Source organism: Phyllopteryx taeniolatus, chromosome 13, assembly GCF_024500385.1.
Source record: "Phyllopteryx taeniolatus isolate TA_2022b chromosome 13, UOR_Ptae_1.2, whole genome shotgun sequence".
Classification (NCBI taxonomy): domain Eukaryota; kingdom Metazoa; phylum Chordata; class Actinopteri; order Syngnathiformes; family Syngnathidae; genus Phyllopteryx; species Phyllopteryx taeniolatus.
The window spans coordinates 151559-176574 of record NC_084514.1 but is presented as its reverse complement, the minus strand read 5'-3'; the positions used below and the strand labels follow the sequence as shown (position 1 = coordinate 176574).

Sequence of the window (25016 nt, the reverse complement as noted above, 5' to 3'; positions counted from 1 at the left end):
CCTTATGGTCGTGAAAATACGGTGCGCTATTAATAATAAAAATGCAAATATGGTCGCTGCGTTCCAGTTTTTGCCCATCATTCACGGAGGGTTCCGGAACGTAGCCCCCGCGATAAACGAGGGACTGCTGTAGCACTATGTCTGAGCGTGACCATGTCACACGACAGGAAGTTTGTGTCGCGCCTGTGCGACGTTCCCGATCCGTCGGAGCGCTTCCGGATGGACGAGTACTCGGAGGCGCTGGTCGTCGGCCGGCCGCTCGTCTACATCTCGCTCGGCGAGCTCGTCGGCACGCACGAGGTACGTCCCGAACGTTCGTTGGATGGTCGCCGGCCCGCCCGCATCGTCCGATGATGTCGTCGCTTGCAGCTGCTGTTGGAACATCAGGAACGTTTGTGTCCCGAGCCCACGGATCCGCTCAGACTTCTGCTCAGCGATGTCGGTCCTGTTCCCAGCCTACAGGAACTCATGGGTACCACAACTACCACGGCCCTGGGTACTCGCAACATCTGTCCCGTTATTACTACCGAAGGACGATGATGATGATGATGATGATGATGGTAACGTTCGCGTTCCGCAGCGGATCCAGGATCCGAGTCGGGTTGGGGAAAGACCGAAGTTTCTCTGACGCTCACAAACAAGTTTGATGTTTTCGACGACCGCGACGACTCGGCCGACGTCGGCGCTTTGCTGCTCTCGTACGTCGTCCTGCTCGTTTCGATTGCCGTCGGCCGCTGACTTCGGTGTCGCTAGGCGTGCTAACGGCGCTCTGTGTTCAGGACCAAGCGGCTGATCGTGGATGTGATCGGGACGCAGCCGGGGGACACGCTCGGTGACGTCCTGCAAGCCGATGTGTCGCTCGACCAGGTCGGACCCCTTCCGCCCGACGAGTAGTTGTGATGTAGTTGAGTAGTTGTGGAAGTAGTCTTGTTGTCTCATGTCGTGTGTTGTTGTCTCATTGTAGTCATAATGTGTTGTTTTCTCATGGGTTTTAGTTTCTTTGTGTAACAACACGTGTGTTTTGGTCTCGTTGCATTGTTGTCTCGTGTTTTAGGCTCGTTGTTGTCTCGTGTTGTAGTCTTTTAGTGTCATTGTGTTGGAGTCATGATGTGTTGTTTTCTCATGTGTTTTAGTCTCGTTGTGTTTTAGTCGCGTGTTGTTGTCTCGTGTGTTTTGGGCCCATTGCTGTTGTCTGCTGTGTTGTTGTCTCCTTTGTAGTAGTCTCCTGTGTTTTGGTTGTGTTGTGTTCTCAAGTTGTTGTCTCCTGTGTTGTTATGTTGTAGTCTCGTGTTGTTGTCTTGTTGTGTTTTAGTATCATAGTTGTTGTCTCGTGTTTGAGTCTCGTTGTATTGTCGTGTTTTAATCTTGTGTGTCGTGTTGTAGTCATGATGTGTTGTTTTCTCTTGTGTTTTAGTCTCGTTTTGTTGTTGTCTCATTGCTGTTGCTGTTTTTGTGACGACGTACAAGGGGAAGGCGTTCCAATTATGGGGCCCGGCAGGAAGCCTTGTGGTTTCCCAGGATGCATTGCTCACCGTGATTTATGAAACAGGAAATGCGTCACGAGCAGCTGATGCGTCGCCGCGCTCTCCGGGACGCGCGTACGCCGGACAAGATGAAGAGGTGGGCATCAACGATGGATGCCGCCGGTCTCAGCCTGGAGGAGAAGAAACGCAAGATCGGCAGAAGCATTCGGCGTCTGGAGGCTTTGGGCGTCCTGCCGGCGACGCGCGGCCATCGCCGCATCCTTGACATGATCGCGCAGGTAACACGCCTAATAACGTCGCCCCGCTGCCCGCTCGCCATCACCGTGGCCGCCGCTTCCTGCCGCCGCAGGACATCCGCAACCGGCGCTTTCGCCGCCGGCGCCGGGGGGCGGAGCTTGTGAAACTGGGCCAGACGATGCAGAGTCTGCGGGCCAAGAGCAGCTTCCTCGGCCAGCAGGCGGACTACTACGAACATTACATCGCTTCCTGTCTGGACGAGCTGACGGCCGACGGGTAAGTCGCTCACGCTCGGCTACGCGGGGTCCGTTCCCTCGCTCCCATCGCGCGTCTGTTGCAGCCGAGCCACCGGCAAGAAAACGCCAGACGTGCGCGGGAAGAAGAAAGTTCCTGTCGTGAGCTACACGGCCTCGCGCCTGCACGACAAAGGCGTTCTGCTGGAGATCCAGGAACTGCCCACCACGCAGTGAGTGCACGCTCGCGCATGCGCACACACACACACACACACACACACATACAATAACACCCTCAATGAAGTCGCAAGTGCCTGGGTAACGCTAGGGGGTGTGATTACGTTACATTCAACTACACTCTCGTTGCTCCCCATTCGCAAGTACGAACGAGGCAATGAAACCCAAATTTACGGAAACACGATGGCCTGGCCTAAAAGTTAGAACATACTCAGAGCGAACAAGTACGGAAGCGTGTTGCATTCACTTGGATTAAAAAAAACAAAAAACACCTGTTTTTCTGAGTAATTTTTTTGAGGGCTTTGTTTTTTTGAATAATTTTTTTTCAGTTTTTCTGACAAATTTTTTTTTTGTCACTTGCAGTTCGCAGGTTCTCGCGTGACTTCGATGTGTCCCGATAACGCAGAAAAAATTAGTCAGAAATACTGAAAAAAATAGTCAGAGAAGCAAGTGGGAAAAAATTCGTCAGAAAAAAAGATTCAAAAAAACAAAGCCCTCAAAAGAAATTACTTTGAAAAACGAGTTTTTTGGTGCTTTTATCCAAGTGAATGCAATACGCTTCTGTAAACAAGAGCAATGGATAACACCAAAATATTGGACAAACTGTATTTAAAAAAAAAAAAAAAAAAAATCATCCTTTCCTTCCGGCTTGCTCCTGATTGGATGATGATACCTCAAGGAGGGCGTTGACACACGACACAAACTGTGTCGGCACCGTATCGACACTGTGTTGGTCGCTCAATAGTGACCCCTGCAGTAGTTCTCAAATCATTGCAGGTAAACTAAATGAAAATGAGACGGAAAAGTTGACATGCTGCAAACTCAACGTCAGCCTGTGAAATAATATTGAATCGCTTGTCCTCTACTTAAAATATGATCGCGTCATTGGACAATTTCGTTTGCTGAGTTGTTTATGAGAAGAGTTTAAAATGTGCTTAAAACCTTGTTTGTGTCAATGCTTGAATGCGTTTGGATGTAAAATATAGCAAATTTGTGTGTCATCAAATTCAGCGTTAACATTTTTGGAATTTTAAGTGTTCAGTCATACAAAATAAAAGACTAAAAATGGATGAATTTCTGCATTTTGATAGAGGAACAAAAGTTTTTGAAGTGTCTTTGGCCCAAGACACCAGTTCCCCTGCCTTTGGGAAAAAAAGCTCTTTCACAGGGTTTCACAGCCTAACATTTCGGTGCGAGTTGCTCCCCGAATCCCTCACTTTCAACAATGGCGAGTGGCTGACGGTCTCTGATGATCGTGTTGACCGCAGCCTCCTCATCCACTGCTTGCAAAAAAAGGAACTATTTTGGGAAAAGCTTCTTCAAGGACTGTCCTTTTTACAAACAACATTACAGTCACACAAAGCCTTTTGTGTGTAATCAACTATTTTTGAATTCAATTTTTTGCGAGAATTTCAATATAGCTGGGTTACTCACACGAGTATCTGCCAATTGTTCATCGCCATGCCGAGCTACATGATGCCTCAGCGTTGACCAAGTGCTCTTATCGATGTAAGATAGCTCTGTGGAACTGAATTTATCTGAAAACAATTCAAACCTCTTACCAGAAAAGAGTACTAACATATTGAATTAAAAAACTAACAACCTTATTTGGCATCAAAAGTTCCAAATGATTCCAGACTTTGGAAAACTTCTTGGAACGATGCTTGAAGTCAGTGGAACGAGGTGAGGGCGAGCAAAAATCCAACAGCAACAGCAAAACTCCATCCAACAAATCCGCAACATGTCGACACAGTTTGTTTCCTTATAAAAACAACATCCAAACGACCCACTTCCTGTCTCGGTCACATGATTATATTTTTTTCTTAAAGCGATACACACACCCAAGGGGCTTTCCCTCTTGCGCGCTCGGCACAGTGCTGACCCACCGGTGTTGTTCGTCCCATCAGCGCGTCATCCTTTTCCACGCGAGCCTGGCCTGCCGCCTGCATCCTCCTCTCCGGCACCAACTGCCCTCACGACATCCATCAACCTTCCTCTAGCTCTCTTGCCTGGCAGCTCCATCCTCATCACCCTTCGACCAATATACTCACTAGTTCTCCTCTGGACGTGTCCAAACCATCCAAGTCTGCTCTCTCTTAACTTTGTCTCCAAAACATGGAACCTCGGCCGTCCCTCTGATGAGCTCATTTCTAATTGGATCCAACCTGGTCACTGCGAGAGCGAACCCCAACATCTTCATTTCCGCCACCTCCGGCTCTGCTTCCTGTCGCTGTCTCTAAGCCGTCCATCATGGGTCTAAACTTTGCCCTTCATCCTAGCAGAGACTCTTCTGCATACATACAGTAACACACCTGCCACCTTCCTCCACCCGTTCCAACCTGCTCGGACCCCTTTCTTCACTTCCTGACCGCGCTCCCCGTTGCTCTGGACGGTCGACCCCAAGTATTTCAAGTCCCCCACCCTCGCTCTCTCTTCTCCCTGTAGCCTCACTCTCCCCCCACCACCCGTCTCATTCATGCACTTCTATTCTGTCTTGCTTCGGCTCATCTTCCTTTCCAGTGCGTGCCCCGTTCCTCTATGGGTCGTTTTGGTCGGCCGGCCGCTCCTGGGAAGGTTCACCGCTGCTCTCTGTTTTTGCCATTTGTGGATAACGGCTCTCGTTGTGCTTCACCGGAGTCCCGAAGCTTCTAGAAATGGCTTCATAACTTTTTGTACACACTGATCATTTCAATTACTTTTTTTTCTCATTTGTTCCTGAATTTATTTAGAGCTTTTGAGGATCTTTTTGGTCTGATGATGGGAAACGGTGAAGTATGACAAACATGCAAAAAAAACAAAAGAAAAACAAATGAGGAATGATTTTCAGAATACACGAATATGCACAGATGCATAGAAATAAACAGTAGCTACAGGATCCCAATTGGATGCTATCAAATCCGCTTTGTCAAGTATCCCACAATAACGCCGGTGTCTGGTTTGGCTGAAGGTTCAAGAACGTGGTCTTCGACATCTTGAACGGGGCCGAGAAAGGAAGCTTCCTCGTCAAAGCTCGCTTCCTCGGCGTCGACATGGAGGAATTCCACATCAAATACCAGGTAGCCTTGAAAATCACCCAACGAGTCGATGCCAAACCGTCAATGGATCGATCCCTCGCGCCTTTAGGACCTCCTCCAGCTGCAGTACGACGGCGTCACGGTGATGAAGATGTTCGGCAAAGCAAAAGTCAACGTCAACTTGCTCATCTTCCTCCTCAACAAAAAGTTCTTCAACAAATAAAAATAGCTTTCATTTATTCATGAATCAACAACAGTCTTTTATACATATTTGTTTGTTTTTAATAGCATTTGTCAATAAATAGTGCAACACAAAACATGGGAATGTGTGTTAATTTCAGTGATCATCGTTGACAGTTGTGTGTGTGTGTGTGTGTGTGCTGTAATTCAAAGGCAACACATGCACGCACGCTCATGTTAACGTGTGCTAGCTCACCTTAAAAGCTCATCGACAATATGAAAGTGCATCTTCAACAAAAGTCATCAGACTGGCCGAAGAAAAGTATTTTTCAACAAAAGTAAACTCATAGGAAACAATGTTGTTGTTTTTTTGTAGCTTTTCGCGAAATCGGTCGGCACGCGACTTCCTCCGTTTGCCCACAAAAGCATTTCATGAAAAAGAAACATTTGGCATCGGTCCGTCCCCTTGAGCCCCACCCCCTTTCACTCCTTGCTTCCTGTTTCAGCAAGATATGAAACGCCAAAGCTCCGTCCATCATCGCTCTGATTGGCCCGAGAGCCCTGTAAACAATGTTCTTATTGATAATATCATACATGATCAAATACTGTATGTGTAATGTATATGGATGCAAATGTCTTGAAACCTTCTGTCACAGTTGTCCAACTCAAGGCCTGAGAGCCAAATCTGGCCCAGCGCTTCATTTAAGGTGGCCCGCGAAAGCAAATCCTGCTTCTTGCTCAGATGCCAAACTTGCAAATGTTCTGTAGCGGGTCGCGGGCATGCTGGAGCCCGTCCGAGCTATCTTCGGGCGAGAGGCGGGGTACAGCCCGAACTGGTCGCCAGCCAATCACGGCCAATCATTCGCGCTCACGTTCACGCCTACCTTTCGCTTCAAACTAAGTTGAGAATTGCATTTGTTTGACCAGTTCCCCTTTTAAAACACAGTTTGAACAAGCTTCTGTTTTTTTGTTTTGAATATGAGGCTATTGTTAGACAATTACAGTATATGCTTTCATAGTCATAACGGCTCTCGGTGTGAATTTGGCACCCCTGCTTTATACATACGTACTTTAGATTTATCTACAATGTGTGTAAGTATGAAAGAGACGTGATCAAACACGGCAAAGCTAAATATACTGTAGCTGAGAGTTGCTGTTTTGTTCGGGTTACGTGCGAGCCCTCATCATCCCTTTTAAAGAGCCGCCCCTGTGACGCCCCTCCATGAAGATATCAGTCGCCGTTGGACTCTGTGACCTTCTCGGCCAGAATTTCCTGGAACGTGGAAAGCTGCTTCATCTGCTCCGTCTGCATAGAGTGCCTCCTCATCAGCTTCTTTTTGCTCTTAAAGTCTGGAGCTCGTTTGGGGGAAGCTGGGGCCACGGGAACCAGGATCTTGTGGGCGCCATGGACCGGCGAGGGGGGCTTGCTGTTGGAGCGGATATCCGGGATGGGTCTCTGGAGGTTGATATTGAGCGGCGGCAGAAAACCAGGTCTGGTGTGGGCTATGTGGTCCAGAAGTAAGGTCCCGGAGCCGCGGCGCTCCAGGAGTCCGGGGCTCCGTTGGCGCACTGCCACGGGGGACACGGAGTTGGGGATGTTCTCCAGAGAATCCCGAGAAGAGTTGGGGACCAGGGAAAGGGAGGATGTGTCGTACCGCCTCCACTCCACGGACACCCACCCAGAGTCAGGAGATCCGGGGACGGATTCCGGCTCCGCGTGGTTGTCGGCCTCGTAGTGCTCCGTTCGGGTGAGTTTGCGATGAGCCGAGATCTGCGTTCCGGCGTTCTCCTGGGACTCCAGCGGCGTGTTCCTGCAATGAAGGATTTGGTGGTGTTGAACCTTGTCCGCCAGGGTGGAGGGGGCGAGGACCACGTGGTCCCCGGAGCAGGACTGGTCCGTTACTTTCGGGGAACAAGGGTCGTGGGTCTCGATGCTGTGTCGCCGTGACAACAGAGGTCTGGCGGACTCGGTGAGGCACAGTCCGTTGATTCGTTTACTCAGATGGCAGACGCCCTCCACCTCCTCCAGACGCCCCCTGACGGTTTCCTGAGGAGGCCCGCTCGAGGTCAAGGGCGCCACCAGGCCCCAAGGCTCCGAGTTAAGCCTCTTGAGCAGCTTGCGAGGAGGAGGCGGCGCCGCTCTCTTTTCTCCCTGAGGCCGACCATTGGGTAAAGGCAACGCGGAGGCCGGCGAGAAGGTGAAGATTCGCTCGTCTTGTTGGACTCTGCCGCCGTCCGCCAGAGACGAGGTCACAATCTCCACCTCCGACGGCGACATGCAGGCGGGGACGGGTGTGGCTGGGGGCGGCGCCTTGTCCTCTACGCCCGGAGACGGAGGAGAGTTCAGGTACTGCTTTGTCTTTTTGGTACCGGACGGAGATGTGTCGGTGGTGATGATGATAACCTCCTTGCCTTTGGCCCTGCAGGCATCCAGCAGAACCTGCAGGGTCTCCCGGTCACCCTTGTTGAGGGCACGCATGAGGGCGGAGCATCCAGAGTAGTCCTTGAGGCTGGGGTCGGCTCCGTTCTCTAGCAGGAGGGAGACCGCCTCCTTCCCGGCCCGCTTGGCGCAGGCGTGCATCAGGGCCGTCCTGCCGCTCTTGTCCGGGATGTTGGGGTCGGCGCCCTTCTCCAGCAAGTAGCGCACCATCCGGAGGCGGGTGCGAGGGTCCTCGTAGTCCGCCAGGCAGGCGGCCGACACCGGAGTTTGGCCCAGCTCGTTGCCCTCATTGATGTACGCGCCGCCCTCCAATAGCAGACGGCTCAGCCTCAGCTTCCCCTGGAAGACGGCTTTGAGGAGGGCGTTGCCCTCGATCTGCAGGGGGTCGCCCCCGTCTCCCATGGTCCTCCGCCCGGCCCACCTGGAGTTCTTCTCAAGATGTTGCCTGATCTGTGGGAGGAGCCCCGAGAATTACATCACAGCTGGTTTCAATATGACATCGCAATGATATTTTTGCCGATTCTACAGTTATTTACCACATACCCCACAGTAAAATACTGCAAAGTCATGATGCAGTAGTTTCCACTGCATCATGGGATTTTGGTCCATGACACAGAGTTTATGGATTTTTTTGAAGTTTGAGTTAAACTGCAAAAAGGAGTAAAAGAAAAAAAGTGATGCAGAAATATGTAGCATCGAGTAGAAATATCACTGGAGCGAGATTTAATTCAGTAAAGTCCTATTTTCAGAATGTTGTTGTGAAGTCACAATTTTACTCTTACTTCACAGTCAAATCTTTTATGATTAAAAATAAATGAGCGGAGGCGCCAAATGATAGGCTAAGTTTGAAAGCGGCAGAATTGTGAAGCTGCGTGGCTCCCAGCATGCGTTGCGCCGTGCAGTGTTGAACTCTTGCCGTAACATACGTTGATCCTTCATGTTCGTGAATGATACGGATTCATGGAACGTGGATCATGCGTGGGCGGCACAACGATGGACCGGTTAGCGCATCGGCACATCTCAAACTTCTGAGGTCCGGGGTTCCGATCCGTGTCGGCTTTGCATGTTCTCCCTGTGTCTGTGTGGGTTTTCTCCCCTCCAGGTACTCCGCTTTCCTCCCACGTTCCAAAAAACATGCACGGAAGATCATGTGCCGCCGCCCCCTCCCCCCTTCCCATTTTTTCACACTATGTGGCCTTTTTTTTTTTTTTTTTTTTTTTTTTTTTTTTTTTTTTAATATTATTCATTCAATCTTGTATGCTCCTATGTGTATGTGTGAAACCTAAAAGTACAGTGCCAAACACTTTCCGACGTGTTCCGCAGCCCCTGGGTGGATGGATGAATCACCCGCAGTCCATTGAGTGTGTGTGTGTCTTATTGAACTGTCGGTTACTTTTACAGTAGGCTGCACTTTGTTTTCATGAAACTCTCACTGTGGCTTGTGTGTGATAGTAAAAAAATAAATGAAACGACGATGAAGTGTCTGTGTACGGCGATGACGTCACAGTTACATAACCATGACAGCGCTTGCATGGTGACGTCACAGTGACGTCGCAGCAAGTATGCTAACGTTAGCAGCTAACTGTCGCTTCATTTTGGTGCGAGCGTCCCATTATTTACCTGACATGTTGATGACGTCACGTTGCAGCGCAGCTACCGCTTGAACGCGCACCGACACGTTTGGCCGTGCGTGTCACGTGATGAGGGTGATGATGGTGAAGAGGAAGAACAAGATGTGACGCGTGCGCACGCTGCCACATTTCGTTCGAGTGTCATCAAAATGCCGCACGCACACACAAACACAGGCGCATGAACGTGCGAACACAAATGTTTTTTCCCCTACCGCCGAGCGGCAGAATCTTCATCAGGAGCCCGTTGAGCGACTGACGCATTGCTCCTCCTCCTCTTCCTCACTCAGGAGTTTAACCCTTCGCTGACTGCCTCGGAGTCACGTGGCTGCGTTAGCATTAGCACATGTCAAGCTAACTGGACCCGTCACCACGGCAACTGTGGACCGCCTTCTGTTTGCAGGTAATAAAAGCCCCGCCCCCTGACCAATCAGGAGCCGCGAGGGCTGATTCGTTTGAGAGTAGCACCAAAAAGAGGATGCAGCGTTCGGATTTTGACGATCGAAAGATCACAGACGTTTTCAATGTACACTAAAGGGCGATTTCTGCAAATGTTGTTCGCACTTCTCCTCTGCCGAGATGCTCCCTCCATCTCACAGGTGTGGCATCGAGGGATGCTGATTAGACGGCGCGCTTATAGGATGTGCTGCCATCATCCTGGCAAAGGAGAAGTGCTCACCAACATGGATTTCGACAGATTCTTGAACAATATTTGGGAGAAATCGGCCTTTTATGTACATGGGAAGTGTTGCGTTTCTATTTTTCTTCCGTGGTTGAATAGGATGATCATCCTTTTATACCGTCTAATTTGCGCTACTTTTGTCGCTGTGCTCTGCCATTGTTTTAAAGAGGCTGTGATGTCATCGATGACGTCAGCCCTCGTCATCATGCAAAAAAGCATGACCTGAACCAATTGTCCATCGTGGAAACCAACACACGTAGAGCGTTACTATAATTGAAAGACTGTTGCTATGGTAACTGATGTGGTGGAATCCTGCAGCAGTGTTGCCATGGTGACACAAACAGGATAGAGAGTCTGCCGATATGACGACGCTACAAAATGCAACAAATACTGCGCAACTCTGGAGATGACGTTGAACGACCCGAGTGCGAGACTCGAGTATCAAGATGCTCGCTAGTTCTTCTTTTCCTTTTCCTCCTCCTCTGGGTCATCGTAGGATTCAAGGACTTTGCTTGTCATACCGCCACACATTTACGCATGATGTGGCACCAACTCTCAGATTAGCCCAATAAGTGTCAAGACTTGTGAAATATAAATACAATAATAATAATAATGATACAATAAAATAATGCAACTCGTTTGCAGTTGTGAATGTTTGCAAAGGAACAATTTGGTGAGAATCAAGTGTTCATTGTCAATTTTTGCAGATGTATTAAAACAGAAAAACTGAAATATCACGCATCCATAAGTATTCCGACCCTTTCCTCAGTATTTAGTAGACTCGCCCTTTTGAGCTAATACAGCCATGAGTCTTTTTGGGAATGATGCAACAAGTTTTTCACACCTGGATTCAGAATCAGAATCAGAATCCTCTTGATTTCCCAAGTATGTCCAAAAAAACCACACAAGGAACTTGTCTCCGGTCGTCGGAGCCGCTCGAGTACGACAACAGGAAGTCAATTGGCAGAGAACACTTTGGAGGCACAAAGACATTGACAACAAAAAAACAGAAAAAACAGTCACTGAGCAATAAAGGGTTGCCAGTTATATGGGGTTAGAGCATCAGCCTCACAGTTCTGAGGACCCGGGTTCAATCCCCGGCCCCGCCTGTGTGGAGCTTGCACGTTCTCCCCGTGCCTGCGTGGCTTTTCTCCGGGCACTCCGCTTTCCTCCCACATCCCAAAAACACGCACGGTAGGTTGATTGAAGACTCTAAATTGCCCGTAGGTGTGACTGTGAGTGCGAACGGTTGTTTGTTTGTATGTGCCCTGCGATTGGCTGGCAACCGGTTCGGGGCGTACCCCGCCTCCTGCCCGATGATAGCTGTGATAGGCTCCAGCACGCCCGCGACCCGCGTGAGGAGAAGCGGCTCAGAAAATGGATGAATGGATAGTTATCTGGTAATAAATGTTTTTTTTAATTTTTTGGACAACTGTGCAAAAAGATGCAGAGTCCTCGAGCACTTAGAGCAGTTCGAAAGACTAATATTCCAATAGTCCGGTGCAATGACCACTGTGCAAAGGGCGCCGAGGCTTCAAGCGAGTAGTGCGATAATATGGGACAATGTTGATTGTGCAAATGTCGCAGAATGTTGTGCAAATGGAGCAGATGTTAGTCAGGCACGTGAGTGGCCAGTATTGGTCAACAACTGATATGCATGCAAACAGTGCAGCGTGGCGAGACGACGACAGTGAGTGCACGAGTCGTGTATCATTGGCCCCGCAGAAATGTGACAACAAACTCAAGACAAAAAAATTGCCAGCATGTTGCAATGGAATTGTAGGTTAGCTGTTTAAGAAGTTGATGGCAAGAGGGAAGCAGCTGTTGGAATGTCTGCGAGATTCAGTTTGCATTGATCGGTCGCGCCTACCTGAGGGAAGGAGCCGGAAGAGCCGGTGACCGGGATGCGGAGGGTCCGAGAGGATTTTGCACGCTCTTGTCTTAGTTCTGGCAGCTTGCAAGTCCTCAAGGGTGGGTAGGGGGGTGCCGACAATCTTTTCAGCAGTTTCGATTGTCCGTCGCAGTCGAAGTTTGTCCTTTTTTGTAGCAGCGCCAAACCAGACTGTGATGGAAGAACACAGGACCGATTCGATGACCGCTGTGTAGAACGGCCTCAGCAGCTCCCGTGGCAGGCCGTGCTTCCTCAGAAGCCGCAGGAAATACATCCTCTGTTGGGCCTTTTTCAGGAAGGAGTTGATGTTGGTCGCCCGCTTCAGGTCCTGAGCGACTGTAATTCCCAGGAACTTGAAGGTCTCGACGGTTGACACAAGGCAGCTGGACAGCGTGAGGGGCAGCTGTGGCGAAGGATGCCTGTAGTTGGGAAGCATCTGCCATTCCTTGCAGATCCTCTCCAGTTCTGTCAGGTTGATGGTGAACGTCGGCAGCCCATTTTCAGGTCTTTCCAGAGACGCTCAATTGGGTTTAAGTCAGGGCTCTGGCCTTGGCCATTCAAAAACAGTCACGGAGTTGTTCTGAAGCCACTCCTTCGTTATTTGAGCTGTGTTCTTAGGGTCATTGTCTTGTTGGAAGGTAAACCTTCAGCCCAGTCTGCTGTCCTGAGCACGCTGGAGAAGGTTTTCGTCCAGGATATCCCTGTACTTGGCCGCATTCATCTTTCCTTCGATTGCACCCGGTCGTCCTGTCCCTGCAGCTGAAAAACACCCCCAACAGCATGATGCTGCCACCACCGTGCGTCACTGTTGGGACTGGATTGGACACGTGATGAGCAGGGCCTGCTTTTCTCCACACACACCGCTTAGAATTAAGGCCAAAAAGTTCCATCTTGCTCTCTTATTTCTCTTGGAGTCCTGCAGGTGTTTTTTTTAGCCAACTCCATGCTGGCTTTCATGTGTCTTGCACCGAGGAGAGGCTTCCTTCCGGCGGGCCAGTCTGCCATAGAGCCCCGACTGGGGGAGGCCTGCAGTGATTTGTTTTAAACATTTCAACAATTCCGTTTTTTTTCCTGTCAATATGGAGTGCTGTGTGTACATTAATAAGGGAATGAACTTCAATGATTTGAGCAAATGGCTGCACTATAACAAAGAGTGAAAAATTGAAGGGGGTCTGAATACTTTCCGTACCCACTGTATGTCAGGCCCAAACAAATATGTTCATCTTCCTAGCCACAAAAAGACGATCCTTATTTTATGTTTTATGTACATGAAGTGAAGTCTGGAAAGACTGTCTTTCTTCTGCATAAAACAAGTAGTGTATTTATCCATCCATCCATTTTCTGTGGCGCTTCTCCTCACGCGGGTCGCCCATCCCAGCTATCATCGGGCAGGAGGCGGGGTACGCCCTGAACCGGTCGCCAGCCAATGGCAGGGCACATACAAACAAACAACCATTCGATGTTAAGTTAAATCAAGAAAGGCTCACTGTTTTGTTTTCTTTTTTATAAAAACAAGAATTTTTGTAAGTGAAGTCAAGACTCTTTTTTTTTTAAAAATGTTATTTATGTGTGTTAAGTGAAGTCTAGAAAGACCGTCTTTATTTTCCATAAAAATAAGTAGCCTATTTATGTGACGTTAAATCAAGAAAGACTCAGTTTTAGTTTTTTTTTTAAAAAAGTACTTATTTAAGGGAAGTCAAGAAAACTGTCTTTATTTTATTTTCATAAAAACTTTATTATTGAAAGTTAATGTTAAAAATGAATTGGCAAAACCGGTTGTCATTTTTATGTTGATGTGTTGTCGGCAGCTGCCGAATGACGCTAAAAAGTGACTTGTCATCGAAGTGTGTTACTTTTAAAACCAAGTAATCAGTAAAGTAACTGAGCTACTTTTTCAAGGTAACTCTGGCAACACTGGTCATAACGGCCCTTTGAGGGAAACCGTAACTATAATGTGGCCCGTGGCAAAAACCCTTTTTGCACAGCCCTGTTCCAAGACAACCAGAACAGTCACTTGTCCTCCGTTCCAGGCCGGCAGATTGGAATGACCTGCATGAATGAGAATATTCACAGGCAACCCGGGCGTAGAAAACGTTCCGAAGTCTCCCATAGAGCTGAAGTTTAGAGTGTGAAGTACAACAACAACACAAATGTGTCACGCGTGCGGACAGCAGTCGTACGCAAACTAATACTACATTTGGAAACTTCCGTGCTTGCTTGCGCATGTTGCGCAAGTGTGCTCTTCATACATGACTTCCTCCTCGTCGGCAGGTGGCGCCATGTCGCTGTCACTTCGGTGCCGCCATTACAGCGGAAGCGGCCTTGTTATTAGCCGAAAAGATGCTAGAATGCGACAGTAGAGATCAACGACGAACACTCGACGCTAAGTTCCCTGCGTTATCTTCTTTTACACGTTAGTATTTCTTTATGTCCTTTCAAGCGTACATTTATTGAACACATTTGGATGTTATACTGTAATTTACAAGCGCAGTGGCATTCGTCGCTTTATTTTGCCTCGCTGGTTTCGTCACACTGTCGCGTAATCGATACAGAACTTGAACATGACACTTTTGCTGATAGAACACAAAGTCCTCGTGAATTGAATGTTTAATGAGGCAAGCGACAAATGCAGCATCTATTTAAGCGTCACTTGTGCTATTAGTTTATCGCTCCGCCCCCTTCACAAATATTTTACTTCACCTTCGGCTCATATTCTTGTGTGATGTGATTATTTTATTTAGTTCATTAAATATGTCCTCCCTGATAAATAAATACATTTGATGAATACAGTCTTGGTAATAGTTCTGGAATATTTGCGTGCTGTTCTGTAGGTATGTTAGTAAAAATTTCAAACAACTGTATATCGAAATAGCATGATCATTTTGATTGCATTGAAATAAAATGAGCCGTAGTTTGTAAGGGTCGGATGAGGATCAAGGATTTTGTGACACATTTTATGTCGCAAATCGGCTCAAATGGACTTGTTCAGGGGGATTTACATTGATTTCTTTGTGAAACCGAGTAGCTACTTGGTGCTACTGATGAACGCGAAGGACTACCAGTTTGTTACTCACTTATGAAATAACACATTGGCTCAAATGACCTGTATGCTATCATGAATAATTATTCATTATTACTGATGACAACGATCATATTAATGATTTCTCAGAATCCTCCTTATGTGCCAAGTATGTCAAAAAAACACAAGGAATTTGTCTCCGGTGGTTGGAGCCACTTGACAGAGAATACATAAAGACATAAAAAACAACAATTTAGGAATCAGATAAATATCAATGGTCAACACCATTTCTTTAAATCTCCGCAACTGTAGGAAATCACGTCACATATTCATCGCCACTAAGAATTTGTTTACAAATCATGATGTACCGTGTTTGTACAAATGTGAATATGAATTATGTAACACACAAAGATTTGCTTTCACATTTGTAAATCTTACCACTTGTAAGCAAATCTGAAGTGTTATTAAAACATTTTCAATATTCATCCATCCATTTTCTGTCGCGCTTCTCCTCACGCGGGTCGCGGGCGTGCTGGAGCCTATCCCAGCTATCATCGGGCAGGAGGCGGGGCACGCCCCGAACCGGTCGGCAGCCAATCGCAGGGCACATAACATACAAACAAACAACCAGTCGCACTCACATTCACACCTACGGGCAATTTCGAGTCCGTCAATCAACCTACCGTGCATGTTTTGGGGATGCGGGAGGAAAGCGGAGTGCCCGGAGAAAACCCACGCAGGCACGGGGAGAACATGCAAACTCCGCACAGGCGTCGTTTCGCAGGTGCTGTGAAAAAGTAATGGCCTCCTTCTCAATTTCTTATATTTTTGCATAATTTCAAACAAATGTAAATATCAGACAAATATAACCCAAGTGAACTTAAAATACTGTTTTCATTTATTAAGGAAAAAACAACCTGACTCTGTGTGTAAAAGTAATGGGCCCCTAAACCTAAGAAGTGCTTGGGCCATTCTCAGCAGCAACAAGTGAAATCAAGTGTTTTCGAGAACTGCCAATGAGTCTTTCACATCTCTGGGGGGATATTTTGGTCCACTCTTCCTTGCAAAAAGGTTGGAATTCAGCAACCATGGAGGTAACTTTGAATCTTTTTTTACCTTCGTAAATGAAATGACCATTTAAAAACAGCATTTGAAGTTCACCTGGCTTATATTTGAACTATGCAGAAATATAAGAATTTGTTGAGGGGGCCAATACTTTTTCATGGCACTGTATGTTTCTTTGTGTGTTAGCGGGAAGCCTGGCACTGCCTGCTGTACAGCCGTGTGGTACAATCGGACACTGCAAGTCTTGCAGGTGTCCATCAGTGAGGCATGTTCTGTTTTTGATGACGTTCATGTCAGAAAAAGCAGATTCACATAGATAGGTTGATCGAAACCAGCGCAGTCCAGCTATTCATTAGTATTGAACTGTTCACGCAGACGCCTCCTTTCAAAAGACACAGAAGAAAGCGATTGGGAGCTGACTGTTGAGTCTACGATGCACAGTGACGTTTCAGTACCATAAAAGTGCAACGAAATGCACAATTTCACTATTGCAGCACTATTTTTGTTCTTTTCCTTAGTAAAAAGTGTATTTGATTGTTGTTACTTTATTTCCACATTAAGAATACAGTTACTGCCGTGTTAAGCGCGCAATGCATTGCGGGTTAATTATTCATACCATTTCTCGCTCTTGGCATCAAAATTACGATGGCGGGAGCGATGGTGTGTGTGTCTATGCCCCCAATATCCAGCTGCCACTCACTTTCACGTTTACGTACACGCACGCGCGCACACACACGCAGTTGCCTTCATGGAAGTCTTTAGAGACGTGAACTGAGAGTGGTGTGCTCGTTTACGTTTCGGTACTTACTGTACTGTGTTGGCATGTCAAGTCTGCAATAAGTTGCTCATTTCATGTGGCTTCAACTCCACGAATATTTAAGTTATTGGTTCATGTTGATGACATCATTCTGTAACTTGTGTGGCGCACGTTACCCAGTCATGGGTACGGTTAAGCTAATGCTTTTTTTGTACTGTGTACTAAGAGATATTTCCTGCCACTTGGCAGCTGCTGAAAGTAACTAGAAAGTTACTTTTGAAATCAAGTAATCAGTAAAGTAACTATGTTACTTTTTCACGGTAACTGTGGCAACACTGGCGGAAATGCAGAAACTTTGGGAAGTGTGTGGCACCTTTACGGCGAGCAATACATCTTGTATGTCGGCCGATCATAGCAGCAGCCCAGTCTGGAGTCACCAATACCCATTTTTCCCTGAGGAAAAATTCCTTCCCCACGTTCTAGATGTCAACTCCCCTCCGAGTTGTCTTTAAAGCTCAGAGGACAAAGATGTGAACATTTTTCTCGATAACTCTAGTACCCCTTTTCAAACCATGGCTGCCATTTCAAAGTGATTATATAGCAGTTAAGTTTTCCTTATTAGTTGATGGGAGACGAAAATGTGATGTTTAAACAGGCCGCTTTCCGATTTTTCAGTGGCGGCGTCCGCTCGACCCGCCTCGTTCCGGACCGCACCGAGGGCAAGCGAATTGTCGGAATGACTTCCAACTTCGCAGAAAACAAGACTAATAATAGTTCGTCACGTCTATTTTTATTGAGGTTGATTGAATGAACCTGTTATTTTTGGACGCAAAAGTCGAAGAACATTTTCATCTTTGTCATTACCACAGAAAATCGAAAGTGAATTGAAAAATTAAAAAACGAGGTGGTGAAGGGATTTCCCAACAACGTCATCGGAACAGAACAACCGTTACTTTTTCATTTTGTTGGACCAAAGCGAATTGGAAAGAAAATGGCGGCCGGTTTTCCGCTTTTAGTAACATACGTACTGTCTGTCTGCCATGTCGATAGCTACGATAGACAAGAATCAAGTCTCTGCTTTGTATGGCTTTCATCAGCGAGGATGCATGAGGAGGCTGCGGACGAGGGGCAGGAGGAGACTTGGTTAAAATTAAGGGGCGCTGGACTTGAAGATGAGCCGAGACCTTTGTCAGGTGACCGGAAAATGTGACGTCGTCGCGATCACGCGACATCGTCGGCATCGCGTGACGACGACGTCTGCCTTGTTGCTCAGGAAGCCGACAGCAGACGGAGGAGTCCGGCGAAGACGAGCTGAGCCGACTGGACGTCGATCTGCACGCCAAGTCCAGGCGACACAACTTGACGTCCTGCAACGTGCGCGCCATCCTGCACGTCAGTGACACACACACACGCCAGGGCCCCGCTTGTTTGGCATTTTTGGGGTCGATACTAATATTGGGGGCTAAAAAACAAAAAGCCAATATCCTGCTGTTTCATATGCACTTACTGTACATGGACACAAATTCTTATAATGCTGAAAATGTGATTCAAAACAAAGAATTCAAATAAGGAACCCAAATGAGTAGTAACACGGCAACATAAGCACCCACCTTTAAAAGGCTGCCCAATGATGCTAAGTTAGATAAGGGCGGACATGGGAATGAAGACTTTCATAGATTGGTATCTGCTGGTCCTAAGCCCGAATGAGAACGGGCGACTTGCGTCAGGAAGGGCATCTGGTGTAGACTGCCAAACAAATCACGTCGGGTGACTCACTGTGGTTGATTTCGCAAGGAAGCAACTTGCACGACAACTTTCGACGTTCCCTCACGGCTTGTTTGCGCCACGACATGATTGTCATAGGGCACTACGGTGCGTTTCGCTCTTTCACAAATTCTCAGGGCATTGAATCGGTTGCAACTGGACTGTTGTGGTTGTCTTACGGTCGATTCAATGTCCTGAGACTGAAATGACCTGGATGAATGAGAATGTTCCCAGGCACGTTGTTTCTGAACTCATTTCCTGAGCAGGTGTCAAACTCAAGGCCTGGGGGCCAGATTCGGCCTGCCACATGATTTTACGTGGCCCATGAAGGCAAATCATGCGTGTCAACTTCCATGATTCTTGTTAAAATCTGGACCGAGATTTCAAATTGTCATATTTCGTAAATAACATTGAGATATCGCAAGCATTGTTGTGTTACCAAATATGAACAGGAGTTGAAAAACACATGACCCTTGATTTCTGATTCCCAAACTACTTTATACATTTCGGGTGTAATCATATGAGGAGGCGATTCGGGCCGAACAGGACAAAAATATACAAAATGGAATGATGAGGTGATTAAAGATTTTGATGGTTTCACAGTCATAACGGCCCTCTGAGGGAAAGCGGAACTACAATGTGGCCCGTGACAAAAATGAGTTTGACGCCCCTGCCCTAGACTGCCAGGCATTCTCAAGCAATTTCACTGACATTTCAAGCCCCACAGAATATGATGTACTTCTTCTTTTCCTCTGGGCTTGTCCCTTTCCCATGAGAGCCTATCTCCTGCATCCTCCTCTCCAACACCAACTGCCCTCATGTCTTCCCTCACGACATCCATCAACCTTCTCCTCCGCTCTTGTAGGTCACCCTATGTTCCTGCCTCTTCTGGGAAAAAAAGTGTTCACTCCAGCCATTTGCATCCTTGTTGCAAAGTCTACCACCATCTGTCCCTCCAAGTTCCTTTCCTGGGTGCCGTACTTACCCATCACTTCTTCATCACCCCTATTTCCTTCACCAGCATGTCCATTACAATCTGCACCAATCACGACTCTCTCTCTCTGTCGGGGATGCTCAGAACTACTTCGTCTCGCTCCTTCCAGAATTTCTCTTTCACCTCTAGGTCACATCCTACCTGTGGGGCATAGCCCCTCATCACATGACACACAACACCCTCAATTTCAAGCAATTTATGAGCAAATTATGGTTGAAAATAAATATTTGGTCAATAACAGAAGTTCGTCTCAATACTTTGTTATATACCCTTTGTTGGCAATGACAGAGGTCAAAGGTTTTCATACACTGTTGCTGGTATTTTGGCCCATTCCGCCATGCAGATCTCCTCGAGAGCAGGGATGTTTTGGGGCTGTTGCCGGGCAACGCAGACTTTCAACTCCCTCCAAAGATTTTCTATGGGGTTGAGATCTGGAGACTGGCGAGGCCACTCCAGGACCTCGAAATGCTTCTTACGAAGCCACTCCTTTGTTGCTCGGGCGGTGTGTTTGGGATCATTGGAATGCTGAAAGACCCAGCTACGTTTCATCTTCAAAGCCCTTGCTGATGGAAGGAGGTTCTCACTCAAAATCTCACCATACATGGCCCCATTCATTCTTTCCTTTACACGGATCAGTCGTCGTGTTCCCTTTGCAGAAAAAGAGCCCCAAAGCATGATGTTTCCACCCCCGTGCTTCATAGTAGATATGGTGTTCTTTGGATGCAACTCGGCATTTTTTTCTCCACCAAACACGACAAGTTGAGTTCTATTTTGGTTTCATATGACATTCTCCCAATCCTCTTCTGGATCATCCAAATGCTCTCAAGCAAACTTCAGACGGGCCTAGACATGTACTGGCTTAAGCAGGGGGACACGTCTGGCACTGCAGGATTTGAGTCCCGTAGTGTGGCGTAGTGTGTTATAGATGGTAGCCTTTGTTACTTTGGCCCCAGCTCTCTGCAGGTCATTCACTTGGTCCCCCCGTGTGGTTCTGGGGTTTTTACTCACTGTTCTTGTGATCGCTTTGACTCCACGGGGGGAGATCTTGCGTGGATTCCCAGATCGAGGGAGATTATCAGCGGTCTTGTATGTCTTCCATTTTCTAATAATTGCTCCCACCGTTGATTTCTTCACACCAAGCTGCTTACCTATTGCAGATTCAGTCTTCCCAGCCTGGTGCCGGTCGACAGTTTGTTTCTGGTGTCCTTGGACAGCTCTTTGGCCTTGGCCATAGCGGAGTTTGGAGTGTGACTGTTTGAGGTTGCGGACAGGTGTCTTTTATACTGATAACCAGTTCAAACAGGTGCCATGAATACAGGTAACCGGTGGAGGACAGAGGAGTTCCAGGTCTGTGAGAGCCAGAAATCTTGCTTGTTTGTAGGTGACCAAATACTTATTTTCCACCATCATTTGCTGATAAATTGTGTAAAAATCAGACGTGATTTTCTGGATTATTTTTTTTTTTTCTTCCTCTTTTTGCCTCTCATAGGTGAGGTATACCTACGATGGAAAATGACAGGCCTCTCGGATCTTTTGAAGTGGGAGAACTAAATGTTTTTTTTTGCCACACTGGAGCTTCTGTTGTTTTCTCAGGAGGTGATCACTCACGAGCGCGTGGTGGCCATGATGAAAGCTGCCATCAGAGACACTCAGGACATGCCCATGTTTGTACGTCACATCGCCGCACTGACATCGACGATATGTACGATGACGACGAGATCGGTAATATACGATGATTATGAGGTCTGGTCATTTGTGGCTTCAGCAGGAGCCCAAGATGACTCGCTCAAGATTGAAGAGGGCCATCCAGCAAGGACAGGTAATTGATGAGCTCACTAGCCATTCCTTCTTCCTCACCATCGTCATCCAGTTGACAAGCTGTCCTTTTGTGTTGGGGATCAGTGTCTCGACTGGAGTTTGTCTGCAGAGCAAAGTTCGCCGGTAAAGCATCCCAGCCGCATGTCCCACCTAAGCAGGCCCAGTGGAACGCTGACTACCAAGTTTTGTCGTTAAGCCTCCTCAGTTTGTCGACATCCATCTTGACGCCGACGAAGACTCGTCCGACGAAGAGTACTGTCCTGAAGATGAAGATGATGATGATGACACTGCTGAAGAGGTCTGCCTTTGAACACACACGTACACAAACGATGCTTGCATTGTTGTATTTTCAAGCGTGGTGAAGGTGTGCGGCTTAGCAAACTATAGACCCATCTTAAACCTTGGTTTTTAATCGACTCAGCGGTTCCCTGAACTTAAATGGACTTTTGAAAAATGTCAATCTGGGTTCCAACTTCATCACAGAACAGAATCACCTTATATCAAAGTGCTCAATGAGATAAGTTTGAACACTGACTCGGGAAAGATGTCACTTCTTGTTTGGTTGAATCTCAGTGTGGCGTTTAGTACGGTAGATCGTTGGTGTCAAACTCAAGGCCCTGGGGCCACATCATTTTATGTGGGCTACGAAGCAAATCATTTGTGACAACTTCCATAATTTTGCTCAAATCTGGATCAAAATTTCAAATCGTCATATGTAATAAATAATGCGTTAATAAACACTGTGACATTGCGAGCATCTTTGGTTACCGAAGCCCTTTTTACAGTAACTTAAATATTTGAACAAACCATTATCCTTGACCTCTGATTTCAAAAGTACTTCTCCATCAATTTGTAGTGCATGTCTAATATTATGACGAGGCGATGTCACATTTATATGGCTTCACAGTCATAATGGCCCTCTGAGGGAAACTGTACCTACAATGTGGCCCGCGACAAAAAATGCGTTTGACATCCCTGCAATAGATCATAACGGTCCTTAAAAGGTTCGGGTCCTACTTGGAGGAACATTTTATGATTATTTCGTGACCTTGGAAGTTTTGAATCTGATCAAATGGCAATGACAGATGGGGTCCCTCAAGGGCTAGTTCTTGGACCCCTTTTATTCAGCCTCTCTCTCATGCATACGAGTGAGCTTTTTACAAGCATTTCAAAGTGCTTTTTTAAGTCTTGCACTGTTTTGTTGTTGTTCTAGTTTTAGTAAACTGTCTTTTATGTATGAACTTAGTCAGTTATGCGTCTTTTGCTCTTTGTTTTGAAAGGCTTTTAATCATATAAAGCACATTGAGTGACCTTGTGTTTGAAATATGAATAACGCTGCCTTCTGTCACGATGCTTCAACACGACTTGATGAGGAGCAAATTTTCCTTGGGTGGTTGATTGGTGCCCATTTTGTGCGCACGTAGTCTTTCCTCAGTGACGGTGACATGGTTTCGCCTCCCAAAGTTCAAGACTGTGACTCCAGCTCCCAGGTAACGTTTGACCTGTCCGGGTCATTAGTGGTGTGCTTTTGTGTGGAGAGCATGCGCTTTCATAGGACCTGGCGCCATTCTTTTTTTAGGGGCACTCGAGGGCCGCCGTCCTCGACCTCACAGATGCCGCCGCTGGCCCCTCCTTCCTGGAACGCCTCAACGCTGTTGAGGAGGAGCTTGACTGTGGCCCCGCCTACACATCTTTTTCGGTATGTTTGTATCTACTGATTGCAAAGATAGCCCCTTGACATGCACCTCATTTTCAAGAGGGTCCTTTCAACACCCTTTCAACAGGGTTGCCACAGCTTGTCATCCTTTTCCATGTGAGCCTATCGCCTGCATCCTCCTCTCCAACACCAACTTCCCTCACGACATCTATCAACCTTCTCTTTGCTCATCCTCTAGCTCTCTTGCTTGGCAGCTCCATCCTCATCATACTTCTACCAAGAGCTTGCCTCTTCAAACAAATACCTTTACACACAGACGCGTGCACGCACACACACTGCTCCCTTATGATTAGCTTCCCACCAAACATTCAATATTTCACATTATGCAAGTACATGTACAGGTACAGTGTTCCCTCGTTTTTCGCGGTTAATTGGTACCAGAACCCCCCGCGAAAGGTGAAAAACCGCAAAGTAGGATTTACCCCCAGGAATTTTCATGGATGTGGGTATGTGGGCACCAGAAAGTTTAAAATATGTAAACAGTATTTATACTTTACATATTTGAGACAAAGATTACAACGGTACACGTATTTACTTAAATCTTTAATTATAAAACCTTTTACAGTCATTAACATTCTTGAGCCTCTTCGTTGTCGTCATCGGGCAAGATTTGGTCGTAGAGAGCGTTGGCCTTTGTCTTGATAATATTTTGTCTTTTCCCGGCAATCAGCAATGCACAATGCCAATGCAGCTTCCATTTTCGCAATTCTCTTATTACGCGGAGTTGCCACACGTTTCGCTTCCTTATTGAAGCAGTTTTGCGGATGTTTGCTACCTCTTTCTTTACGTACCGCACTGCAGATTCATTCACGCCATAATGGCGTGCCACGGATGCATAACTTTTGCCCTCTTTGATCAAATCTAAAAGTTTCAGCAGCGCGTTCTCTTCAGGCTGCTGCTTGCAGCGTGACGTCACCGGAGGTCGATGGCTCATTTTATGATGTTGAGTTCTTTCAACATAAAACAATTCTTATGGAATATATTTACAGAAGGGCCTTTTTTTTCAAGAGGAAGCACTTCTTTCACTATCAAGAGAAAAACCTTTCCTGTGAAAGTTGTTGTAAGTAATGGTGGTGGTGGTGGGGGGGGGGGGGGGGGGGGGGGGTGCTGTTAAAAAATGTTCAAAGCTTGTTGGTATGAGGAGAAACAAAATGTCACAAGATGTGATTTGATTGAAGGCCCTACAGTACGTTCTCCTGTATTGTGCGCAGTCTCACAGGACTGACGAGGACGAGGAGAAGGATGAAGGCTCCAGCAGTCTGGCATTCCGCACACGGTCGAAACTTCGCCTGGTCAACGTCCCCCTGGAGCAGCTGGAGGCGGAGCTTCTGGCCCCCGACATCACGGCCGACATGTATGAGCAAAGCCCTGCCCGCAAGGAGGAAGACCGCCATTGGACGCGCTGGCTGCACGGACTAGTGGCGCCCGACAACGGAGGTCAGGAAAGATGACGGTCACCAGACAGGTGTTTATTTGGGAAAAGCATCCAGACAGGATCAAATGAAAGGAGCAAATGTTCTCATGTTTTGACTCATGTCAGTTATCACACACGTAGTAGCCAGCAACACAATTGGAATATTTTGGGAACTGGCAATAGTTTTTTTGTGACCTGATTTGTTTGGAAATTTTGTTTTGGGGGTTTTCTCAAATGGGTTCAAGGACCCTAAGTCAATTGAAATGCTCATTTTCGGCTGCACTTTTGTGTTTGTTGTTTTCAGAGGAAGTCGATGACGACGACGACCCGGAGTATAACTTCTTGGACGACCTGGATGAACCCGACCTGGAGGACTACAGGACAGACCGGGCCGTTCAGATCACCAGTAAGCTTCCTACAATCGGAATCAGAATCATCTTTA

General features: G+C 47.1%; 3 protein-coding genes across 13 annotated transcripts in view; 2 read left to right on the top strand and 1 right to left on the bottom strand.

Annotated features, from left to right (window-relative positions):
- Positions 1-5522, top strand: part of iqgap3 (IQ motif containing GTPase activating protein 3) — a 31575-nt gene extending 26053 nt beyond the window's left edge. For 4 of the 6 annotated variants that reach the window (XM_061794745.1, XM_061794743.1, XM_061794747.1 and 1 more), the window contains 8 exons: positions 168-300; positions 370-496; positions 581-698; positions 780-867; positions 1550-1762; positions 1834-1997; positions 2062-2187; positions 5139-5522. In XM_061794745.1, coding sequence (XP_061650729.1) covers positions 168-300; positions 370-496; positions 581-698; positions 780-867; positions 1550-1762; positions 1834-1997; positions 2062-2187; positions 5139-5451 — 1282 coding nt within the window. In that variant the 3' untranslated portion in view covers positions 5452-5522. The remainder of the gene's footprint in view (positions 1-167; positions 301-369; positions 497-580; positions 699-779; positions 868-1549; positions 1763-1833; positions 1998-2061; positions 2188-5138) is intronic. The other 2 variants (XM_061794748.1, XM_061794744.1) reach the window with 1 other exon arrangement.
- On the bottom strand, positions 5283-10037 carry LOC133487720 (ankyrin repeat domain-containing protein 34A). Of its 2 annotated transcripts, XR_009791430.1 has the most exons (3): positions 9446-10035; positions 5642-8275; positions 5283-5415 (listed from the first exon to the last, which is right to left on the bottom strand). XR_009791430.1 is itself a non-coding variant. In XM_061794760.1 (2 exons), the coding sequence occupies exon 2, from the start codon at positions 8225-8227 to the stop codon at positions 6617-6619; it is 1611 nt and encodes a 536-aa protein (XP_061650744.1). In that variant the 5' UTR covers positions 8228-8275; positions 9669-10037; the 3' UTR covers positions 5465-6616. The 2 variants fall into 2 exon arrangements, 1 of the variants encoding a protein (XP_061650744.1); XM_061794760.1 differs by lacking the exon at positions 5283-5415 and having other exon boundaries at positions 5465-8275; positions 9669-10037.
- A 4247-nt stretch (positions 10038-14284) lies between these two features.
- Positions 14285-25016, top strand: part of LOC133487420 (GON-4-like protein) — a 34420-nt gene continuing 23688 nt past the window's right edge. For 2 of the 5 annotated variants that reach the window (XM_061793950.1, XM_061793947.1), the window contains exons 1-11: positions 14285-14439; positions 17965-18060; positions 18141-18259; positions 21219-21293; positions 21394-21444; positions 21528-21566; positions 21640-21741; positions 22868-22933; positions 23023-23142; positions 24372-24597; positions 24879-24980. In XM_061793950.1, the coding sequence (XP_061649934.1) occupies positions 14367-14439; positions 17965-18060; positions 18141-18259; positions 21219-21293; positions 21394-21444; positions 21528-21566; positions 21640-21741; positions 22868-22933; positions 23023-23142; positions 24372-24597; positions 24879-24980 (1069 nt within the window). In that variant the 5' untranslated portion in view covers positions 14285-14366. Of the gene's footprint in view, positions 14440-17964; positions 18061-18140; positions 18260-21218; positions 21294-21390; positions 21445-21527; positions 21567-21639; positions 21742-22867; positions 22934-23022; positions 23143-24371; positions 24598-24878; positions 24981-25016 lie in introns of all 5 variants that reach the window. The other 3 variants (XM_061793948.1, XM_061793945.1, XM_061793949.1) reach the window with 2 other exon arrangements.